Raw genomic sequence first — 23,483 nt, 5'->3', positions numbered from 1 at the left:
AGAATATATGCCTCCTCTGAGCATATGTATTATGAGGAAAGAGATGGTGAGAGAAAGAAGGGCCACATATGCCCACTTCCTTCGCCCAAAGTCGTGATTTAGGTGCCATTCATCATTCCCAAGAGAAGAAAATGGCAACCCACTCCAGTGTTCTTGCCTGGAGAATCCCAGGGATGGGGGAGCCTGGTGGGCTGCCGTCTGTGGGGTCACACAGAGTCGGACACGACTGAAGAGAGTTAGCAGCAGCAGCAGCAGCAGCATTCCCAAAAAAGGCACCTCTCCTTCTTGGGAGGTGATGAGAGTTCAGGGATGATGAAGGCTGTAGAAGTGGAGCTCCCTTCACATGGACGAAATCATCAGGAGGGCGCCACCCTCGCTCTCTCTTGCTAAGCAACTTTGTGAACTCAGGCACTAACTCCCACCATTTCTTTCAATTACCTCCACTGTGCTGGCCTCAATTCTGACCAAGCTTGTTCAGAATTTCATTTGCTGTTTCTTCTCCCTATTGTGTTCTTCTTCCAGCCTTTTGCATGGGTGCCTTTTGATCAATGTTTTGTTTTCAGTTCATATGCCATACTTCAAAGTCTTTGACAATCATAGGAATCATCTTTCATTTCTCTTTCTTGTTCATCAACCCATGTTAATTTTCTCACTGCACTGCCCTGTGAGGGCAACTAGACCAACTAGGCCCTAAGTACTATGGTCTCCCAACTAGACCATAAGTTCTATGTCTTGTTCACTGTTTAGACACACGAAAGAGTGGCAGCCACAAAGTGGTAAAGTGCCTAAATGGTTATTGAATGAATGATGATATCGTTAGTTCAGTGAAAGTTTGCATAGGACCTACTATACCAGGTTTTGTGGCTACTGCCAGTAACATTAAGATAAGTAAGATGAGGTTACTTTAATCAGGGGGCTTTTTATGAGGGCATTCAAATGTGTAAGCATCTTCTTTAACTAAGGGGAGTGAGCACAGTATATTCAGCAAACAAGAGGAGAATGTCTTCCCTTAGCAAAGTGGTTAAAGGAGACAAGATTCAGCAAATTAGGAGTTTCCCAGTAAACAGGGGGTACAATTATCTTAAAGATGGGGATATGTGTAAAGAGGCTTGGCAATGTGAAAATCTGTTTTAATTAAATGACTTACAGGCAGCTTGCAATGCTTGGGTTGTGTAATGCATATGCAGGAGTGATAAGAAATAGGGTTAGAGAGACAGTCAAGAGCCAACTCATGAAGAGATTTATGCTATTCTAAAAAGTCTGGACATTACCCAGAATTCTGGTAGACAATTTAAATTTGAAGCATGGGTATGATAAAATCAGACTTAGTGTTTTAAGGGGAAAAGAAAAGTACAGAAAATAATGAGGTTAGACAGCATTGGAAACCAATGGGAAAAGTATGAGTCTATTCAATTATCTGGCTAAGAAATAAGGAGACTCTGTTTTATCAAATAAAAAAATAAAAATATGTAGGTAAGCATATAAATTTCCATATCTCAACATTGTTTAATAGCATGTTTTTGTGACCCAGAGTTCCCCACCCATCCTGTGGAGTTCACATAACTGGAGGATTATGCAAATCCTCTTTCCAGCTCAAGAGATGTCAGTGGTAAGAGAGAAACACAGTAAGGAACTCCAGGATGGAGCAGATCCTTCCTGATCATCCTTCTGAGTGTATACTTCCAAGCAGTAAGATAAGCCCAAAGACAAAGAAGCCTTCACTATTTCATACCATCATCTATTATTACCAGGACCAGTGCATAATTTGCAGGATCCAGTGCAAGATGAAAATGTGGGTACCTTGTTCTAAAATTACTAACACGTTTAAGGTGTGGGAGAGCATTAAACTAAGAGCCCCAAGAGCCCCATTGAGCCTGTGCAAACTCACACAGATCATAGGCCCACTGTGCTGCCCTGGTTCTCACTGGCTTTCTGTAGGGGTCAGATTCCTCACTGACTTTAAGTTTTGATTCCTGAGAACAGTTGTCATATCCTGTAACTATGACATTAACCCAGGTTGCTAGATTACTGTTGCATTGGATCACAATTCTTCCTGTGCTCAGCTGAGAAGGTTAAATGATCCCTCCTGGGTTTCAAATCTACTCTATCACTTTCCTGGCACCTTGGACAAAGGACAAAATCTCTGTACTTCTATTCTCTAACCTGCAAAATGGGAATGATGAGAGGAACTGTGTTTTAGGATTATAATGAGGACTAAGTGATTCATACTTGGCAAGTGAATGAAACATAGTAAGTGCTTGGATCATTTTTGTTATTGTTTTGGAGATTGTATCCTGGAGAGTGAAGCTTAGTTAGTTCCCTGTAATGCAACAATTACCATTCAGGGTGAGGCTAGTCATTCAGTGGGCAGAAATGCTTAATTTCAGTGAGGTTGAATTTACCAATCATCTACTTTATAATCGATTTCATTGTTGTGTTTTAGGATATGTCTTGTTATCTCAAAGACATAAAGCTTTTACCCTATCTTTATCTTTGGAAAATTTTATGTGTATCTGTAATAATTCATTTTATGTATCATATTAAATCAATTTCTAGGGTAATTCATTAGTGGTCCAGTGGTTAAGACTATGCACTTCCCCTTCAGAGGGCATGGATTGTGTACTTAGTCAGGGAACTAAGATCCCACATGGTATGCAGTGTGGCCAAAAGATAAAATTTAAAAAAAGAATCCAATTTCTTTTTCTATATGGAGTCACTGACCTTTTGTTTCTTCCCTTTGCACCCCAATATAGCCAGTGATCTAGCCATTCTTCTTTCCCTTGCTCTTTTACTCTGGGCCTTTGCAAAATTATTCCCTCTGCCTAGATTCCTCTTCCCTTAGATACTATTCAGATGAGTGCCTCAACCTCCTTCATGTTCCAGCTCAAATATTCCTTTCTTATTGAGGCTTTTAAGCTTAAAATTACCCACAAAACACACACACACTTTCCTTAGCACTTCTTTCTACATTGTCTTTTGTTGTTTTTTCTTTTTTTTTGAGCAGCATTTAATTGCCATATAAAATACTAAATATTTGACATTTATTTTTTGTCTTTCTCTCCATTAAAATGTAAAGTCTATGAATAGGGGGATGTTTTTTCTTGTGCTGTATTCTCAAATTCTAGAACAGTATTTCCCCCTTAGAGGATTTCAATAGTCCCTTTTCAGAATAATCCAGAACAGTTTATAAACAGTTATATCTTATTATTCTTCTATATAGAATAGTAAAAATTCTAGCTTCACACATGTATTAATAGAAGGCATCTGATTAGGAAATTTCTGACTGACTTCTTTTTTTTTTTCCCTTGATTCCTTCTGGAAATAAGGCCAAAACAGACAAGCATCTCTACTCTTTCTGTTTGTCAGCATAGGTGATTTCCTGGTTCACACATGAAGGGATTCAGGCTGTGTGTGTGTGTGTGTGTGTGTGTGTGCATGTGTGTGTGTGTATGTGTGGAGTCGGGAGTGCTCTGGCTACAGGATTTCTCTCTTGTTATCTGATTTACCACATCCATTAAAAAACAAGCTCTTAGAACTAGCAATGGAGATATTTTTCAAAAATCAGTGCACCAAAATTTTTCCTGAATGTCCTATTTTTTTAGCAATGCATTTATAAAATATTTTAAAATTATTTCAACAAGAAGTACAAAGGAAACAAAAATAAGGAGACTCCTGTAGGACATATCAACCAATTGTAATCCAATGGACAACTGGGACCCAAATTATAGTCCAAAGACAGTTGGGTATTTGCAGGTATTTGGGGATTACAGATAGCAATATTTCTATGTATAAAAGTGTTCCTATGTTTATTGGGGATAAATTATAGTAATATTTCTATATATGATAGTATTCCTACGGTTGTGTTTTAAAAAAAGAGCTCTTATCCTTTATGAATCTATTCTGAAATATTTATAAATAAAACCATATGATGTCTTTGAAATAACTTGAGTGTGAGTAAATGGGTAAGGGTATAGATGAAACAAGCTTGGTTATATAATTATCAAAGCTGATGGATGAAAACATTGGGTTTATTTGATATGTTTGAACATTTCCAAAATTTAAAAAGATACTTTTAAACTGAATTAAAAATTCACCAGTAATATATATTTTTCCTGTGCCAGCAGAGTTTCTCCATACATGTTCTCTGCCTTGTGGGCAGAAACTAATATTTCCAACCAAATATTTGGTTGATGTTCATATTATTCACGCAGTCGTGACTGTCACTTCATCTTTTTATTCATTCAGCAATCTTTCTTCAGCTGTAAACCAGGTTTTACAAACTACAGCAAAACCTGGAGAGGCTTCCTATTTGGAGACAGAACAAGACAGTCGGGTGCTATGGGGATTTTATAGAGAGGTGGGAGCTTTGGGAGACAGCGCCTTGGCTGAGGGTAGGATGGAAAGACTTCTTGAAAGAAAGACTTTGTTCAGTGTCAAAGGAAGTTTAGTGGTTATCTAGATAAAAAGGAAGAGGAAATACACTTGCCCCATTCTCGACACTAACTTGTCTACCAAGGAACAATTTTATATATGTCAGTTCAGTTGCTAAGTCATATCTGACTCTCTGCAACCCCATGGGCTGCAGCACACTAGGCTTCCCTGTCCTTAACTATCTCCCAAAGTTTTCTCAAACTCATGTCCATTGAGTTAGATGCCATCTAATCATCTCATCTTCTGTCACCTTCTTCTCCTCCTGCCCTCAATCTTTCCCAGCATCATTACCAAATGCCAAATGCTGAGCTGCTTTACATCTCTTTTCCTAAGTGTTCTTGTTAAAAATCCCAAACAAGGTATTCTAGTTATTAGAATAAAATACCTTATTTCCCTTTGATATACCAGGATATAAATAATTTTTCCAAGTTCATAAACCTGGAATTCTAGATTCACTGAAGTCATGTTATCCCACCAGTACTAAGCCAAAAAAGGAGTTTCAAAACCTAGTGACTTTATGTTGACATTGCAAAATAATAAAGATAGTAAGACAGGGGATAGCACAAACCTAATATATAAAAGGGATTATTAAGAGACTCTGTCTACATTATTCTAGAATTTATAGTTGAAAATGCAAAACCTTTTTTGCCTATTTGCTCTCATGGTTATTTTCCTTTAACGTATCCTACCACTATTCCCAAACCAACTTTTAATGTCACAACTGATATTAATGTGTGATTGATTCCTTGCATGTTACATTGATTCCCTGCACTTTGCATGTAGATACATCCTGGAATGGATGTTGCAAAAAGTTGCAGAAACCAGGATTTATGTGGTTGAGCCATCATGCTTGATGATGCATTTAAAGATGTCAGACTCCATACTGCAAATGGCCAAATGCTACACTTCACTCTCTTGTAAAAAGACTGGGGGATCTGAAGTTCTAAAGTTTCTATCCCCAAAGGTTCTGAAGTCTCTGTCCTTACTGTGCTATGACACATGAGCTTGAACTGGAAACGCTTCTGTCCTCTGGCTGTCTGCACAAGACTGGTCATAGATATCATTGTTTCATGCCCATGAAAGCATAAAGCATTAATGGGCTAGGGCAACACGCATTATTTAAAAGGATTCTTCTAATGTATAGTTGTGGATCCATGCCTAATAATGATGACAGCTTCTTGAGCCTGTGTCTTAGCTGACATCTGTGTCCCCCTAAAACCTGCTTGTATACAGTGCAACATGGCATTGCAGCATAGTTCAGTCTTGGTGTTGATAGAGTGCAACACATTAGGGAGCACTGTGGCAGGCAACCTCCAGACACTTCATCTGTGAAAATGAAAAGGAGTTAGGTTGGGGGGAATATAAATCCCTGTCATTTCCTCACTCACTGGCATGAGGAAAAGACAAGAGCAACAAGTAGTTTTGTTAACCCTCCTTCTTTTTAGCACACATTTCCAATTATACCCATTATAATGTACTTGGCTAGAGGGCAGGTTTTAAATGTGTTGACAGCAGCCTTGATTTAGCTGGTGCTCATTTGTTTTCTATTGCTTGGTTAAGCATGCTGCATTCTTTTTCCTATTTTACATACTGGATGAATATGAGATGCTAGCTGTCAATGAGCTAAATCAGTGGTTTTCTGCCCTGGAGATTTTTTGAACAGTTCAATGCTTGGGCCCCACCCCTGAGATATTCTGATTTAAATGGTTTGGATTGAGGGGTATTAGGAATCTATAAAAGCACCCTTTGAGATTCTAATATGCAGCTAGGGTTAAGAACCACATGGACTGAGTCCATGCATGGCAAGATTAGCTATGCAGGACTTAGTTTTGATATTTAGCAAGAGGAAGGACTGGTCACTATTTGGAAGGTTAACTCTCCAGATTGGAGATATTTTAAGTACATTGGTATTTTAAGTACATTGGTAGTTGAGGGTAGCAAGTAAGGAAACTGGAAATAGTCCTTAGTTCAGTTCAGTTCAGTTGCTCAGTCGTGTCCGACTCTTTGTGTCCCCATGGACTGCAGCATGCCAGGCTTCCCTGTCCATCACTAACTCCTGGAGTCTGCTCAAACTCATGTCCATTGAGTCAGTGATGCCATTCAACTGTCTCATCCTCTGTTGTCCCCTCTTCTCCTGCCTTCAATCCTTCCCAGCATCAGGGTCTTTTCCAATGACTCAGTTCTTTGCATCAGGTGGCCAAAGTATTGAAGTTTCAGCTTCAGAATCAGTCCTTCCAGTGAATATTCAGGATTGATTTCCTTTAGGATTGACTGGTTTGATCTCCTTGCAGAGATTAGAACTATTGCTTAGGCCTCCATGAGTGCCTGCTATAGAAAGAAAGTGTTTATTTGCCTTGACTGTCATCCCATGCAGATGTAAACATGAATTGTTCCTTTTGAAATCTATGTTAAAGACTTGCATTAAATCTAGTGGTTCTGTATATATTATATATAACATATATAACATTTTAAAATTGCTTTAAATCTCACTTAATTAAACATTCCTATCAACTACCTTGTGAATTGGCTTGACAATATTATCCATATAGGACAAGCAAAAAAATTGAAGTTCTGAAAGGTGAAGTGCGATGTGCAAGGTCATATAATGATTCAGTAATGAACTGGGCTTAGAAGCCAGAGCTGTGGAGGTCTTGTCTATTGGCAGAGCCATTGAATTTGACCTCTGTTGCAAAGTGAATGATGATTACAAAAATTTAAGAACATAGAATATATTTTTTCAGGCAACATTTCAAAATGAAAGATCTATATGGATATCCTGGAGCCTTTTTTTTAGCATTCCTGGGAATTTTAAAAGAAAAAGCTTTGCAATTTTAATTTTATCCATATATAAACAGGCTCATTCATTTTTTAAAATTTTTAGTTTCTACTATAAAACAATGTGAATCAATCATAATTATATATATATCCTTTCCCTCCTGAGCCTCCCTCCCTTACCCCCATCCTACCCTTCTCAGTTCAGTTCAGTTCAGTTGCTCAGTCATATCCGATTCTTTGCGACCCCATGAATAGCAGCACGCCAGGCCTCCCTGTCCATCACCAACTCCAGGAGTTCACCCAGACTCACATCCATCGAGTCAGTGATGCCATCCAGCTCTCTCATCCTTTGTCGTCCCCTTCTCCTCCTGCCCCCAATCCCTCCCAGCATGAGAGTATTTTCCAATGAGTCAACTCTTCACATGAGGTGGCCAAAGTACTGGAGTTTCAGCTTTAGCATCATTCCTTCCAAAGAAATGCCAGGGCTGATCTCCTTCAGAAGGGACTAGTTGGATCTCCTTGCAGTCCAAGGGACTCTCAGGAGTCTTCTCCAACACCACAGTTCAAAAGCATCAATTCTTTGGCATTCAGCTTTCTTCACAGTCCAACTCTCACATCCATACATGACCACAGGAAAAACCATAGCCTGGACTAGACGGACCTTTGTTGGCAAAGTAATGTCTCTGCTTTTGAATATGCTATCTAGGTTGGTCATAACTTTCCTTCCAAGGAGTAAGCGTCTTTTAATTTCATGGCTGCAGTCACCATCTGCAGTGATTTTGGAGCCCAGAAAAATAAAGTCTGACACTGTTTCCACTGTTTCCCCATCTATTTCCCATGAAGCGATGGGACCAGATGCCATGATCTTTGTCTTCTGAATGTTGAGCTTTAAGCCAACTTTTTCACTCTCCACTTCCACTTTCATCAAGAGGCTCTTTAGTTCCTCTTCACTTTCTGCCATAAGGGTGGTGTCATCTGCATATCTGAGGTTATTGATATTTCTCCTGGCAATCTTGATTCCAGCTTGTGCTTCTTCCAGTCCAGCGTTTCTCATGATGTACTCTGCATATAAGTTAAATAAGCAGGGTGACAATATGCAGCCTTGACGTACTCCTTTTCCTATTTGGAACCAGTCTGTTGTTCCTACCCTTCTAGGTCATCACAAAGTGCCAGTCTGGGCTTCCTGTGTTGTTTAGCAACTTCCCACTCTCTCTTTTACACTCAGTGTTCATTTTGAAGTACTTGGAGTTGCAAGCTGGAGGGGAATTCTGGGGGAAGAGGCTGCTTTTGATGTATTTGCTCTATATATGGGGCACCAAGGTGAATAGGGAGGAAGAGATAAAAGCTTCCTACTCATAGCTGTTCTAGGACATTGCATTTGTTACTACTTAAACCTTCTAATCCCCCTTGAGCAAAGAGAGAACATACCAGATTGATGGCCTTTGGAAAATAAATATGATGTTTAACTGTCTTTTCTGAATGCTTATAGAACTATGGAGAACGTCTACATTATCATCTCTCAATCATGTTTCACTTCTGCTTTACTGGGGAGATTTAATACTACATATATGTACACGTCAGTGTAACACATAGCACTTAGGTATGTATCCTCCATGTATGGTATGGTGTGGTGTTAGTCACTCTGTTGTGTCCAACTCTGCGACCCCATGGACTATAGCCTGTCAGGCTCCTCTGTCCATGGAATTCTCCAGACAAGAATACTGGAGTGGGTTGCCATTCCCTTCTCCAGGGTATCTTCCCAACCCAGGGATCGAACCCAGGTCTCCTGCATTAAGCAGATTCATTACCCCTAGCACCAAACATGTTGGTAGCTCCATGTATAGCAGATACATGATAAAATATTTATCAGTAATGACAACACTGTATGTGGTCCCTCTGAGAACTCAGGGTCACAGTATGTATTTCTCCAAATTTAAGTGAGAAAAAGTTGGGATGGTTGAATCCTGGTTTGGTACTTTTTCTGAAAAGGAAATCAGCTTCAAATCTCAAAAACGGTTGTGAATAAGGTAGAAGGGAGTATTCTCTTATGTATAGTGAATCAGTAAACAGAATCTACATTTTAGGGGATTTGATGTTCATGAACCTGGACTGCCTAATGCAATATTACAACCTCTGTCTATAGAACTGACTTAGAAACAGACTTCTTAGTAACCATTTGGAATCTTTGCCAAGTGAAACTTGGTCCTCTGATGCTCCACTTTGATTCAGTGCTGATTCCCAGTAGTTACATAGCATCTATTTATGATGTTTCTATTATAATGACACATATCAAGTAGGTCTAGTTGATTACTTTGAAGTAAGCCCTATATTCTTCTTTCCCTTTACTTTTTAATTTTATGATTTATAAGGAAGTGTGCTTTAGGCACAAAACAGTTTTCTTCAACTGCATGAACTGCTATCTCAAGCAGAATTCTGTGGCATAAGATAACGAGATCAATGATCAGATTGAATAGATAATTTTAAGAACAAGGCAGTCTACATTTTCCACACATTTGAAATGCAACCCTTTGGTGCAGTGAGAAACAAAATGTGCTTGTTTTCTTGCATTGGCATGGAGGTGATGGTCTTTTTCTGAGTTATCATTTAGTTTTTTATACAGAGGCCTTTCTGAAAGTGAGTAGATGGTCTTTCTGACAGTGAGTAGATGAACTATTAATATTTAAGCCAAGATAATAGGCATTAATGAAGACTGTCCTGAGCAAACAGGATTGTTTGATCCCCCTACCCATTCCTCTCCAGTGATATCAGAAGGTGGTCGGAGCTAACTGCCTTGTAGTTGGAGTTTAATTTACCAGAAACATGGAATGATTTCAAGCCACTCACGGTCCACCTTTAGATGCTCAGAACATGAATGCGACCCACCATTGTACAGAAGACTGTTTTGCCACATTTTTATTTTAATTAGAAAAAGCCTCAACTATTGAAGCTTTTATCCTCCTCTTTTCTTAAACGCTTCCTTCTCACTTTCTCTCATGAACTTTTATGACTCTGGAGAAGATTCCCTGTACCAGCAGTGCTGACATGCTTTACACGTGTGTCTCATTTAATCCTCAAAACAGTCATATGAAATAGGAGCTTGTAGTCACCCTGTTTTATAGCCAAGGAAACTGAGGTTCAGAGTGATTAAAGGAATTGTCTGAAATCTAATATGCACTAGAGTCGTAACTCCACCCCAGGATGTATTTAATGTATGGATGTTTACAAGCCCAGGTAGCACTAGTGGTAAAGAATCTTTCTGCCAACGCATGAGACACAAGAGACACAGGTTCATTTCCTGGGTTGGGAAGATCCCTGGAGGAAGAATGGCAACCTAGTTCAATATTCTTGCCTGGGAAAATCCCATGGACAGAAGAACCTGGCAAGCGAAGGTCCATGAGTTGGACATAACTGAGCACACACACAGGCATTGGCTTGTTTATATGATACAGATCTTAAAATATCACTGGTACCATCCTTTGGCTTCAAGATCTACTGGTTAGAGAGGAATCATCAACAGACTTTTGGTTTTGTTTTTAACGGTGAACTGGGTGTGTAAGTGGGGAGGAAGAAGAAGAGCACTAGGTGGCAACCAAGAGTTACAAGTCTGTAAGCCTAGCAGGATGATGGTGCCTAGAAGCAGAGTGGGTTGCTGAAATCCATTAAACCTGTTAGTAACTGAAACAATAGAGAAACCAGGGAAAGCCAGAAAGGTCATTTGTTATCAATGTACCATCAAAATTCTACAGATTGGTGTTGGAAAAACTTCCATGATTTGTTGATATCCATCTATCCTGCATCCCCTTTGCACATGCTCTTTTTATTTGTTTATTTTTTTAATTGAGGTATATTTGTTTTACAGTGTTATGTTAGCTTCTGCTGTACAATGAAGTGAGTCAGCTATGTATATGTATGTATGCCCTCCCTCTTGGACCTCCCTCTCAACCCCCAACCTCATGCATCTAGGTCATCACGGAGCACTGAGCTGAGCCTCCTGTGCTTCACAGCAGCTTCCCGCTAGCTGTCCATTTACACATGGCAGTGTAATACACGCACATCCTCTTTCCTTTGGGAGCATTTGCAAACCTGCCTCCCCATCAGCCAGAGCTGATGCTCACCATGCTCTACTTGCTCCCTGCTCTCACATTTCAAATCAATTGGAAATATAGAGGTTAAAGTCTTTATTTCAAATCTCTGATTGAATAACCCTGGTATCAGGGCTCAACACCCTTGACTCTTTGGGTCAGTGTGATGTGCCCCAGCTTACCTGGCTGTGAGTCATCCAGAGGTACTGTTTTTCTCCACCTTGGCTACCATCTGTCTAGGAAAGACTTCACTGAGAATCTCTAAATATCCCTCAGTGTTTGCAGTCCACTCATATACTTTCCTTATGAAACACGGCTGTTGATCTTTAAGTTGCCATCTTTTCTAAATGTTATGTCTTTTGACTATAATTAATAACTTAAGTTTAATTATGTTCAATGACCTATTAATGATAAAGTATGTGTAAATTAAAGCTGAATGTAGAATAGTTGTTTATGAGCCATAATCATGCTTGAGCAATTGTTTATGTTTGCAGACAGGCACTTTCATTTATTGGTATTTTTCATAGGCCTAATGAGGTTGAAAGCATCAACAAAGCCCTACGAACATTGCTTTCAATGATACTTGGAGCTTTCTGCCAACAGGGTACAGTTGAAGAATTGATTAGGAAAGAAGTGTCCCTTGGGAATAGCAGAGTCCCTGTGGCATGAACTCCTGCTTGGAGTGCCCCTTTCTTTCTCTTCATCTTGTTCTAAAGTCTCTTTTATGGAAAAATCATGGGTTTTGATATCTACCTAGCCATTCTTTTCATCCTAGACAGGAAATTATTTTGTGGAAAATATTTTGTAGAAATTATTGACCCCTTCTGACCTCCATTTTCATGTCTGTCAAATGGGTACCATAACAATAATGCCAATAACAAAACAATAGTAATAATACCAACCTCATAAAGTGTTGTAGTAAAAGAATGAGATATGGGGAGGGAGGAGGGAGAGGGGTTCAGGATTGGGAACACATGTACACCTGTGGTGGATTCATGTTGATGTATGGCAAAACCAATACAATATTGTAAAGTAAAAAAAATAATAATAATAATAAAAGAAAAAAGAAATTCACTTAGAAATCTAACATGTTCTAGGTACATATGTAATACAAATGTTTTCCTCCTGCAAAGCCATTATCTTTGCATCTCAATATTACCTCTCAGAAATCATTTTCTTATGTATTCAAAGGCAACGGAAACTGACATCACTTCCTGAGAGCTTCTACTTGGCCTTTTGCTCATCCTCTCTTGTCTGGCTTCAAGCCATGATCTTGGGTGCTGTCAGGAGCGTCCACTCCTTTTGTTGCTAATCACCTCTCACATTTCTGAAAGTATTGTCCTACTTTGATACAAAGCTACTACCCTCATGCTGCCTTCAAAATTCATGTGTGAGAAGACGATTGGCTGCTTCATCTCAAGTGTAGACCTGCCTGCTCTTGACTTCCCATGACATCAGCTAAATCATGTCCATTCTGCAAAACCAATTCTGTTGTCATAATTTGAAGCACTGTACATCATAGGGAAGGGGAAAATCCTTTAAACCTGAGTGCTAAATTTGACTGGAGAAGGCAGTGGCACCCCACTCCAGTACTTTTGCCTAGAAAATCCCATGGACGGAGGAGCCTGGTAGGCTGCAGGCCATGGGGTCGCTAGAGTCGGACACGACTGAGCAACTTCACTTTGACTTTTCACTTTCATGCATTGGAGAAGGAAATGGCAACCCACTCCAGTGTTCTTGCCTGGAGAATCCCAGGGACGGGAAGCCTAGTGGGCTGCTGTCTATGGGGTCACACAGAGTGGGACATGACTGAAGCGACTTAGCAGCAGCAGCAGCAGCTAAATTTGACTAGTCCAATGTTCAAGAAACACATGTTCACTTACAATGAGAAAGTCTTAACTGGTGTCTCATAGATCCTGGGGGTTTTTGCCTTTATTAAGAGGCTCCCTTATTTCTTTCTCTCTCTCTCTTCATAGACATGAAATAATTCTTAATTTCTGTGGTGCCAATCAATTTTTTCTCTGGAAAAATGTGACCTCAGTTCTAAAAGTTAGTTTGCCCATAGAGTGTATCCTTCTCAACCTTCACCTCGAGATCTATAGAGTATGATAATCAATGTGACTATTTTTCTAAAACTTTGAATTATTTGACCTGGAATTACACGATAAGGAAGAATACATCAAGTGTGAGCTTGCACTCTGTGTGTGTGGTGTGGTGTGTGTGGTTGTGTGTGTGTGGATGTGTGTGTGTGTGTGTGTGTGTGTGTGTGTGTGTGTGTATGTATGTATGTCCTATGAAAGGAGAGGCATTGATCTATGTTCTGTCTCAATATGGGATAAAGTCAACCCCTTAATTGTTCCTATTGTCTTCAATGGTTATTTCTGGACTCTTAACACTTGGACAAAGCAAACAGACACACACACACAATCCCACACATCCTGAGGGTAAACAATAATTACCAGTGTAAGTACAATGTAATTGGAATTAACTGGGGGTGGGGAGGAGAGAGACTTTTTCCTAAAGGCACAATTATTTATCCAGATTGTCCCCACCCCGATAAAGATAGCTTGCATATTATTATGTAGAACTGTTTTAATTATACTTTTTTCCCTCCTTCTTAGCCTTCTTTTTCTATACTCCTCACTGGGCCTTAACCACATTAAAAAGAAGTTAATTATAGCATTCTTCTCAGTCAAATAATAGCAACTGTCCTTTGATTTGATAAGCATGTCCTGGTAGGAAATAGGTGGCCCACGCAAATGGGGAAAATTCAATGAAGGAACAGTTTATAATACAAAGGAGAGGACAGGGTTAATGGAAACTAATAGTAGCTGGCTAGGGAGTTGGGAGCCTGAAAGCTGATACCTGTAGGAGCTATTAGAAGATCTCGAAGAAGGTAGTTACAGGTGAGAAATGGCACCCCACTCCAGTACTCTTGCCTAGAGAATTCCATGGACTGAGGATCCTGGTGGGCTACAGTCCATGGAGTCGCAAAAAGTTGGACACGACTGAGCGACTTCACTTTACTTTTTACCGCTCCATTAGAACTGTGGCTCTGGGGAGCAAGGGAACCAACTTTGAGGTGATTTAGACAATGAAATCTGGTGGAATAAGTACCCTGATCTTTCTTCTCTCTCTGTCTGCCCTTCCTCTGTCAACTTTTATCTTTACACTGTGTGCCCCAAACCACCTTTGACCAAAGCTGACCAGAAGCCAATGGACAAGGTAGCCACTAATACATACCTTCTGTGGTTGGATCTCTGAGTTCAGTTCAGTTCAGTTCAGTCACTCAGTCGTGTCCGACTCTTTGCGACCCCATGAATTGCAGCACGCCAGGCCTCCCTGTCCATCACCAACTCCAGGAGTTCACCCAGACTCACGTCCATCGAGTCAGTGATGCCATCCAGCCATCTCATCCTCTGTTGTCCCCTTCTCCTCCTGCCCCCAATCCCTCCCAGCATCAGAATCTTTTCCAATGAGTCAACTCTTTGCATGAGGTGGCCAAAGTACTGGCGTTTCAGCTTTAGCATCATTCCTTCCAAAGAAATCCCAGGGCTGATCTCCTTCAGAATGGGCTGGTTTGATCTCCTTGCAGTCCAAGGGACTCTCAAGAGTCTTCTCCAACACCACAGTTCAAAAGCATCAATTCTTCAGTGCTCAGCCTTCTTCACAGTCCAACTCTCACATCCATACATGACCACAGGAAAAACCATAGCCTTGACTAGATGAACCTTTGTTGGGAAAGTAATGTCTCTGCTTTTTAATATGCTATCTAGGTTGGTCATAACATTTCTTCCAAAGAGTAAGCGTCTTTTAATTTCATGGCTGCAGTCACCATCTGCAGTGATTTTAGAGCCCCCAAAAATAAAGTCTGACACTGTTTCCACTGTTTCCCCATCTATTTCCCATGAAGTGATGGGACCAGATGCCATGATCTTCCTTTTCTGAATGTTGAGCTTTAAGCCAACTTTTTCACTCTCCACTTTCACTTTCATCAAGAGACTTTTGAGTTCCTCTTCACTTTCTGCCATAAGGGTGATATCATCTGCATATCTGAGGTTATTGATATTTCTCCGGGCAATCTTGATTCCAGCTTATGCTTCTTCCAGTCCAGTGTTTCTCATGATGTACTCTGCATATAAGTTAAATAAGCAGGGTGACAATATACAGCCTTGACGTACTCCTTTTCCTATTTGGAACCAGTCTGTTGTTCCATGTCCTGTTCTAACTGTTGCTTCCTGACCTGCATACAGATTTCTCAAGAGGCAGATCAGGTGGTCTGGTATTCCCATCTCTTTCAGAATTTTCCACAGTTTATTGTGATCCACACAGTCAAAGGCTTTGGCATAGTCAATAAAGCAGAAATAGATGTTTTTCTGGAACTCTCTTGCTTTTTCCATGATCCAACAGATGTTGGCAAAGAAGGGCCAAAAAAGGCAGCAGATGGAAAACACCTCATGGCAGTGGTGGTGGTTTAGCCGCTAAGTCGCATCCAATTCTTGTGACCCCATGGACTGTAGCCCGCCAGGCTCCTCTGTCCATGGGATTCTCTAGGCAAGAATACTAGAGTGGGTTGCCATGTCCTTCTCCAGAGGATCTTCCTGACCCAGGGATCGAACCCAGGTCTCCTGCATTGCAGACAGATACTTTACTGATTGAGCTACAAGGGAAGCCCCCAAAGGCCTCATGCATCTCCCTAACTTTTAGTCTCCCCTTCTCATAATCTCATTAAAGTGGTAGAAATGGATTTTAAAATTCCCAATTCTTTGTCAAAAACAAAGAGTTCCATCAGTGGTTGAGAGATCTAAACTTGTTTATGAAAGATTCAGTGGACAAAGACTGAAGAGCATAGAAACAGACCATGCAGCACAGGAAGACAGGACTTAATATAGCAGAAAGTGGATGGCAATAAAAAAGGAAGTTCATCTGCCCGGAAAGACTCTTTAGAAACATAGTGGCTGATCTGATGGAGGATGGGAGTAAGAAGTGGGACAGAAAAAAATGCAGGTTATATAAAACCTTTAAATAATGAGGAGAGGCATAAAAATCGTGATACAGTTATAAAAAAAAGTTGAACAGTAGTGGAAAAAAATATTCATTGATTACAGAAGAAAGTCAATAGATGATGTCTAAAGTTAAGAAAACAACTAGTGATGACATGTACATATTATTTATAGATTTGGAGGTAACCAGAGAAGAACTAAATACAGATAGAGTTCAGAATGTTCTGGAAGGAGGAAGACAGGGAATGGCATGTAGGTCTGTTGCTTCTCACTATAGGAAGTCTTTTTTGCATTAATTATTTTTGAGAAACCATATGAATATATAATTTTAGTAAAAGCTCCTTTTTTTTTTTTTTTTGGCTCCACTTAGTTTGCTGGCTATAGAAATTTCCTTCTTTGTATGATTAGGTTCATTAGCTGTCTTAAACCTAAAAATTAATTTGGTTTTCTCCTAGGCGTCTCCTCTCCATTCTTTATAACCTTCTCTGTGTTCTTCCTCCAGCCACCAGAAGCTCCCGCACACAAGCCCCACACACATACACCCTCCTGAATGCAGTTCTGTTCTCTTTCTCTGTGAAGTCCATGCACTCTTACAGCTTTGTGTCTTTTCTCACACTGGTTCTTTGACCTGCAATGGCTTCAGACTTTATGTTTTTCTTTTTTTTTTATTGAAATACAGTTATGTTAATTTCTTCTGCAAAGTGATTCATATATATATATATATTCTTTTTAAAAATATATTTTTCCCATTATGGTTTATCACAGAATATTGAGTATAGTTCTGTGTGCTATATGAGGACCTTCTTGTTTATCCATCCTATATACATCTGCTAATCCCAAAATCCTGATTTTTCTCCCCCGCCACCCCACCTTGACCACCACAAACCTGTTTTCTATGTCTGTGAGTCTGTCTGTTTCACAGAGGTCCCTTTGTGTCATATTTTAGAGTCCACATATAAGCAATATCATCTGGTATTTTTGTTTTGCTTTTTGGAAAAAAAAATTGTTTTTCTACTTATCCCTCCAATGCCAGAATAAAATCCACCTTCTCTAGGAACTGTCTTTGGTTTCCCCACATGACTATGCTTTCTTCTGTACTCTCCTAATACTGTGCCAGTGTCTGACGCATCTCACTCTGCAAAGCCCAAATGACTAGGTGTGTGTCTGTCTGCCCCTTCTTCTTCTTTCCATTTCATTGCAAATTCAAGACTTTGTATCTGTGTATCGAGCACAGTATCTTACACATGGCAATTGAAATAGTTGCTAAGCACTGTCATTGATTTTGGAAGTAGTTGTTGATTAGAAGGCATCTAAAGATTATGAAATGAATGCCCCACACATTAGAGTGAACATCAGCTGTCTTTTTATCCAGGTGCCTATTACTACTTCTGTGGGTCAGCAAAATAACCAGGAAGATAATGTTTGTTCTGTTGTAATTTTACTGCCTCTTCTCTAAATTCCAATTGTACACATATTACCTCAGGTTGTGAGGAATAAGAAATCTAATAAACTAATTCCCATTAATAAATATGTGAGTAATGTATTAATTTTAATAAGTGTTTGCATAGTAAAAAGTAGCCTAAAGAAGGAAGTACCCCACCTGAGGGAGAAAATTGCTAATAGTAAAACGTTAACCCCCTGAGCTGTTGCTTTGAGATCAAAGAGTATTTCAGGGGCCTTTCAGATTATGCTGAAATATATGCAAAATATAATATAGATTCTGATTAATTAAAATATATTATCAGTGGGAAACAATCTTCCCATATTAGAACATACAGATTTGAAATCACAGTAAGTGTGATGTGTCTTTCTCATAGAAGTAAGGTTGAGTATTAATCTCTGGTCTTTTCTTATTATTCTCATTTCCCAGGTAGTCTTTCCATAGGTTCTTCTTTTTTCTTTTTTTTCTTTATTAAATTGCTCTCTATCCCTGGACTTTTCTTTGCCTCCACATAAAAGGGCACTATTATTTTATTTTTCCTTTACTTCAGGAAATGCTACAATAAAACAGTCTCGATATAGGATTATCATCCAAGAAGCAGCCAACGGAGGCCAAGAATGCCCAGATACCTTATTTGAAGAGCGAGAGTGTGAAGATGTGTCATTGTGCTCCACATATCGGTAATTACTTACTTTCAAAATAATCATTAGACCTTAGTATAAGCCATGACCTATTTGCTCTTATATAGTATGTGGTAATTATATGAAACACTTGTAGTGAGAAATACAAAGAGGTAGTATTTTTTTTATCTTCAAATATCTCACCATTTTCCCCTTTTCTGGAGTATGTTTTGAGAGAGTAAAGAGTATGAAAGTCTAATTTAAAACAAAAAAGGTAACAGCCAGATTTTGATTGCAGTTGAGCTGTTTGACTTCAGCCACCCAGGTAATCAGTTTTCAGGATTAGGATTCAAAGATATGCAGGTTGAGGTCCTTACTAGACACACACACACACACACACACCTTACCTCATTCTATTTTTCTCATCCTAAAGCCTGTAATCAAGAACTAAGAACAAATGTTTACTGCCTGAACAGTTGTTTATTTTAGTTCAAAAATGGTTTTGGTTCTCAATTTTTGTCATGTACATATTTTAAGAAATCTTAGGAAAAAATTTTAACCTATGGGTAATTTGTCTTTAGAAAAAGAAAATGAGTAACATTTAAACTATATATGTTACCCATATTTGCCCCTCTGGGAAGAAAGTGATTATTATTTATAAAAACAGTACCTGAGGTTTGTGTCTTTAGTCATAAACTTTCATTCTTTTAACATCAGATTGAAGCACTGCTTTAAAGTATTAATACTTATGGATTAAATTCAATCACTGTTGGGTTTTATTGTTTTGTGGAAACAAGCCCCAGGTCTTAATAATCATGTTGTTATCAGCATACTTAAAAATGCCTTTATTCAAAATGTCTAGGGTTTTCCCTGATTGAGAAACTGTATCTTAAGTCTATGTGATTCAAGAGCTAATTTTTTCTAGGGACTTCCTGGTGGTCCAATGGCTAAGACTCCAAGCTCCCAACGTAAGGGGCCCAGGTTCGATCTTGGGTCAGGGAACTGGATCGCACATGCCACACCTAAGAGTTCACATGCCTCAACTAAAGATCTCACGTGCTGTAACTAAGACCAGGTGCAACCAAATAAATAAATACAAATAAATATATTTTTAAAATGAGCTAATTTATTCTGGAAAATATAAGTTTTGTCGTGTTTTGTTTTTTAAGAAGGCCTCCCATTAGCTAGAAAGAAGCCCCAATCATGATCAATTCATCATCACTTCCTCCTTTGTTCCTATCTAACAACCAGTTTGGGAAAGACATGAATCAGCCCTGGAACAAGCCCAGACTGCCAGAATTTCTTCATCAACGGCCAGGCCATTGTGGGAACACTGTCAATATCCATCGTATTGTGCCACATTTAAATATTGAAACTTCTAGCTCAGTGAAAGAGCTGTCAGAGAAAGTAGTCAGTTGAAAAAAACAATAGCCAAATCAAGTAATGTTACACATTTTCTGAACCCGGTGCTATTATAATCAGAGAAAATCTTGGAAACTGTTAGCGGTCTCTCTTCCTACTCTCCACTCTCTTTGCCCTCTTGTGGTATTTCAGTGTAGCCACTCATTCTTGAACCTGTTTCCATAAATGACCTCCTGCCATTTTTCCAAAAAATTAGTTCCACTCTTCCTGGATTGCCTGATTGTATCATGTCTCCTGATGCTGATAGTGTGTCCAACTTATCAGCATGAGACTCTTAGTCAAACACCCTTGAATTTTAAGCATACAGTTCCTCTTTAGGTTTTGCCTTCCCTTCATTGGTGAAGAAGGCAATGGCACCCCACTCCAGTACTCTTGCCTGGAAAATCCCATGGATGGTGGATCCTGGTGGGCTTCAGTCCATGGGGTCACTCAGAGTCGGACACGACTGAACGACTTCACTTTCATTTTTCACTTTCATGCATTGGAGAAGGAAATGGCAATCCACTCCAGTGTTCTTGCCTGGAGAATCCCAGGGATGGGGGAGCCTGGTGGGCTGCCATCTATGGGGTCGCACAGAGTCGGACATGACTGAAGTGACTTAGCAGCAGCAGCAGCAAGATGAGACATTCACAATTTAAAACAGAATCACAATGTCTATAGAATTTTTTCTATGAATTTGAGCATTTCCCACTATGTTAATTTTAAGTTAGTGTTGGGGAAAGGAAATTTTCCCCTCTACGCTTCATGAGTTCTTATAGCTCTCTTAATAATAAAATTGACATGAGATAGATTATCAAGAGATAGGTTAGTATTAAAATGCAACAAATGTTAATTCATATGCATGGAGATCCCATAGAAATTGAACCTAAGAAGTGGCCAAAGCAGGACGCTTTTATCCTTTTTAGACAGAGAAACAATAAATTAGTAAAGAATTGACTGGATGAGTAAATGTCGGCTTTGGGTGCTCAATCCATGAAAAATCTAAACAGAGTCTGAGCTTGGGGTATTAAATTTTTAAAAGTATCAAGGTTTATACAGCCTGAATTCCCTAGTGGTAAGGGTTTCCTTCTACCTTCAGATGTGGGTGGGAAGGGCACCGCTCACAGAAGAGAATTATTTCCTGCTTTCAAGGGGAAGCAGAAGGAAGGAGGCAGAAGGAGGGAAGCAGAAGGAAAGTCAGAGTGCCCCTCTTGTGTTGGCCATTTCTTAAGTAACGTTCATTCCAGATAGACAATATTCAATTGAGTCACATTTGGATGGCTGACAATGTAAGCAAGAGGGAAGACGGTGTGGGTGATATACCCCTAAATAGAATCGGCAGTGGGATGTCTCCCAGAGTCTGTGGCTGAGCATCTAAGGATTCAGGACCGACAGCTGGCCTGCCCTTTCATGTGCAATCTCAGGCATGTCACGAAACCGCTCTGAGCTCAGGCTTATCCTTCTAAAACTGTGAATCTAACAAGAGTTCTTGACATTTCTCCCTTCTATTTAGCACACTAAGCTAAATTGAATTCCTTGGTCTCACTTTAGTAAGTATTTTAGGAACTTGAGGGATCTGAGTGAATGACATATCCCAGTTGAAAAGCTAGACTAAACTCCCTTACCATTTCCGTCTGTGTTTTAGAATTATACTTAATGAGTCTTTGCATCTACAAAGCAAATTTCTAACTACTTAAAAAGTAATAGGTGATTTTTTTAAAAAATGGGGCAGGTTTTTCTGTTGTTTCCTGGTTTCTCTCCAGCTCTTCAGTTGTTCTTAATATGGAGGTCACTTGAATGAGGTCACTGATATGTATTTTTTTTCACTTTTACATTTTAATGTACTTTGCTTTTCTGCAAGACAGTCTGTATCTATTTCTTAACACCCTCACTGCCTCACCTCCAGTAAGTGAGATTCACTTAGTCTAGACAGAGGAGAGGGTGGTGATTGCTGAGATAAATGATGTTAATTAATTAATATGTGGGTTATACTAAGTGATCTTCACATGCTATATTAATCTATGTTCACATAACTAAAAGGGTTCCTTAAGGTGATTTTTCCTGAACAAAGGAAGTCTACTCCATGTTCTGTTATACATTATTGTTTCTCTTGCTGAGATTTCTTTATTATTGTGATAAAAATCATATAACATAAAAGTTACATTGTAACCTTTTCTTTCTAAATTAGCTTCTTTTAATGAAGTATAGTTGATGTACAATGTTGTACCAATCCATAATGGAAAAGGATATTAAAAAAAGAATGCATATATGTGTAAACCTGGATCACCTTGCTGTACAGCAGAGATTGCCATGTTAACCATTTTTAAGTGTACAGTTCTATAGTTTTGATTGTATGCACATTGAAGTACAACCGCTCTCTCGATGTTTCTCATCCTGACAAACTAGTCAATAATATTTTTGCTATGGTTCTGTTTCTTTTTTTTTAATTAGCACCTCTTATCAGAGGTATTGGATTATGTGAAAAAGTACAAAAATGTACTCAATGAAAGAGCAAAATCTGTGGCTACATTTAGGGTTTGGGTTTTCTGGAACATTCCAAAGACACAGGTTTAAGGGCTCAAGTCACAGTCTGCCCTGCAGGTCATAAAAGTAGAGTTCTATTCACCTTAAACACACACACACAGACGCAGGCAAGCCAGAAGGATTCCGTACATACTCTTCCCTCTGTGGAGAAGAAATATGGGTCATTCCTCAGAGACAGTTCCATTTCTCTTCTCTGAGAGAAACCATCGCATAAGATAAGTCCCTACGGCCTCCTGCCTTGTCTTTACTCTATAACCTATTGAGATGTTTGAGCTACCCCGAAGTTCTGGGAAGCACCTTGTAAAAATTTTGAGGCAGAAGATCAAGTATGAAGGCTTGTTCCTAAAATTTTCACATGTTATCACCTTGATTCTCTAATGCTCAGATGGGGCATAGGAATTTTCTTTCTTTGATTTTCTTTTTTATATTGTTTTTCTTTAAACAATTTTAAGTTCATACAGAGCTAAACCTTCTAGATTTGATCTGTGCCTCTAATGTTTCTTTATGGCCACTTTGCTATATCCACTAAGGCTTCTGTGCAAAATGTCCACATTTTAAAAAAATGGAATTACTGCTTTAACTATGGATCTGGGGCAGAGAGACTGATGCCATCCCTAGTGTGTGCCAGAGCTCCCTTTTATAACATCGGTTTCAAATCCATTTTTATTGAATTACTACCTTTATGCTTTGGGTTTCAAATTCATCTGTTTCCAGTATTTGTTTTGTATGTTTGCCGTGGTGAAATTTCTAGTCTGCTGTTCTTTGTCATCACAGATGGAGGCCACAGAAATGGAGCCCCTGTGTCCTCGTGCCAGAGTCTGTCCGGCAGGGACTAATAGGCACCAGTGAAACCTGCGGAAAGGGAGTGCAAATAAGAGGTAAGGGGATTTCAAAACAGTTTTTCTAATCAAATGTAATTCAAAGTTATATTGCTTTTATAAATTGGTATCTCTTTTTATATTTGGATAAGTTGTGATCTTGCTGGATTGGATTGTTTATGAGTGTTTGAGTTTAAGGTTGACATTAGTTCATGCTGATATTAGACCACCTTTTAACCATAGCTAGCTAGTGCACCTAGGGACTAATGCAATGTAAGAAAGTACATGTTCTCAGTCTTTAACATACCCTAGTGCTGATGGTCCAAATGCACATTGGATATTAGTCAAAGAATGAAGGGATGTGTTGA

The 23,483-nt window shown here is 39.2% G+C and overlaps 1 protein-coding gene across 1 annotated transcript in view; it reads left to right on the top strand.

Moving 5' to 3' along the window:
- THSD7B (thrombospondin type 1 domain containing 7B) overlaps positions 1-23,483 on the top strand; it is a 911,067-nt gene that overhangs the window by 441,880 nt on the left and 445,704 nt on the right. Inside the window, exons 10-11 of the mRNA XM_015475729.2 lie at positions 18,283-18,412; positions 23,072-23,175. Coding sequence (XP_015331215.2) covers positions 18,283-18,412; positions 23,072-23,175 — 234 coding nt within the window. The remainder of the gene's footprint in view (positions 1-18,282; positions 18,413-23,071; positions 23,176-23,483) is intronic.

This window comes from Bos taurus, chromosome 2 (assembly GCF_002263795.3).
Source record: "Bos taurus isolate L1 Dominette 01449 registration number 42190680 breed Hereford chromosome 2, ARS-UCD2.0, whole genome shotgun sequence".
NCBI lineage: Eukaryota > Metazoa > Chordata > Mammalia > Artiodactyla > Bovidae > Bos > Bos taurus.
Note: the sequence above shows the minus strand (reverse complement) of the source record. Positions and strands in the feature narration are given on the sequence as shown.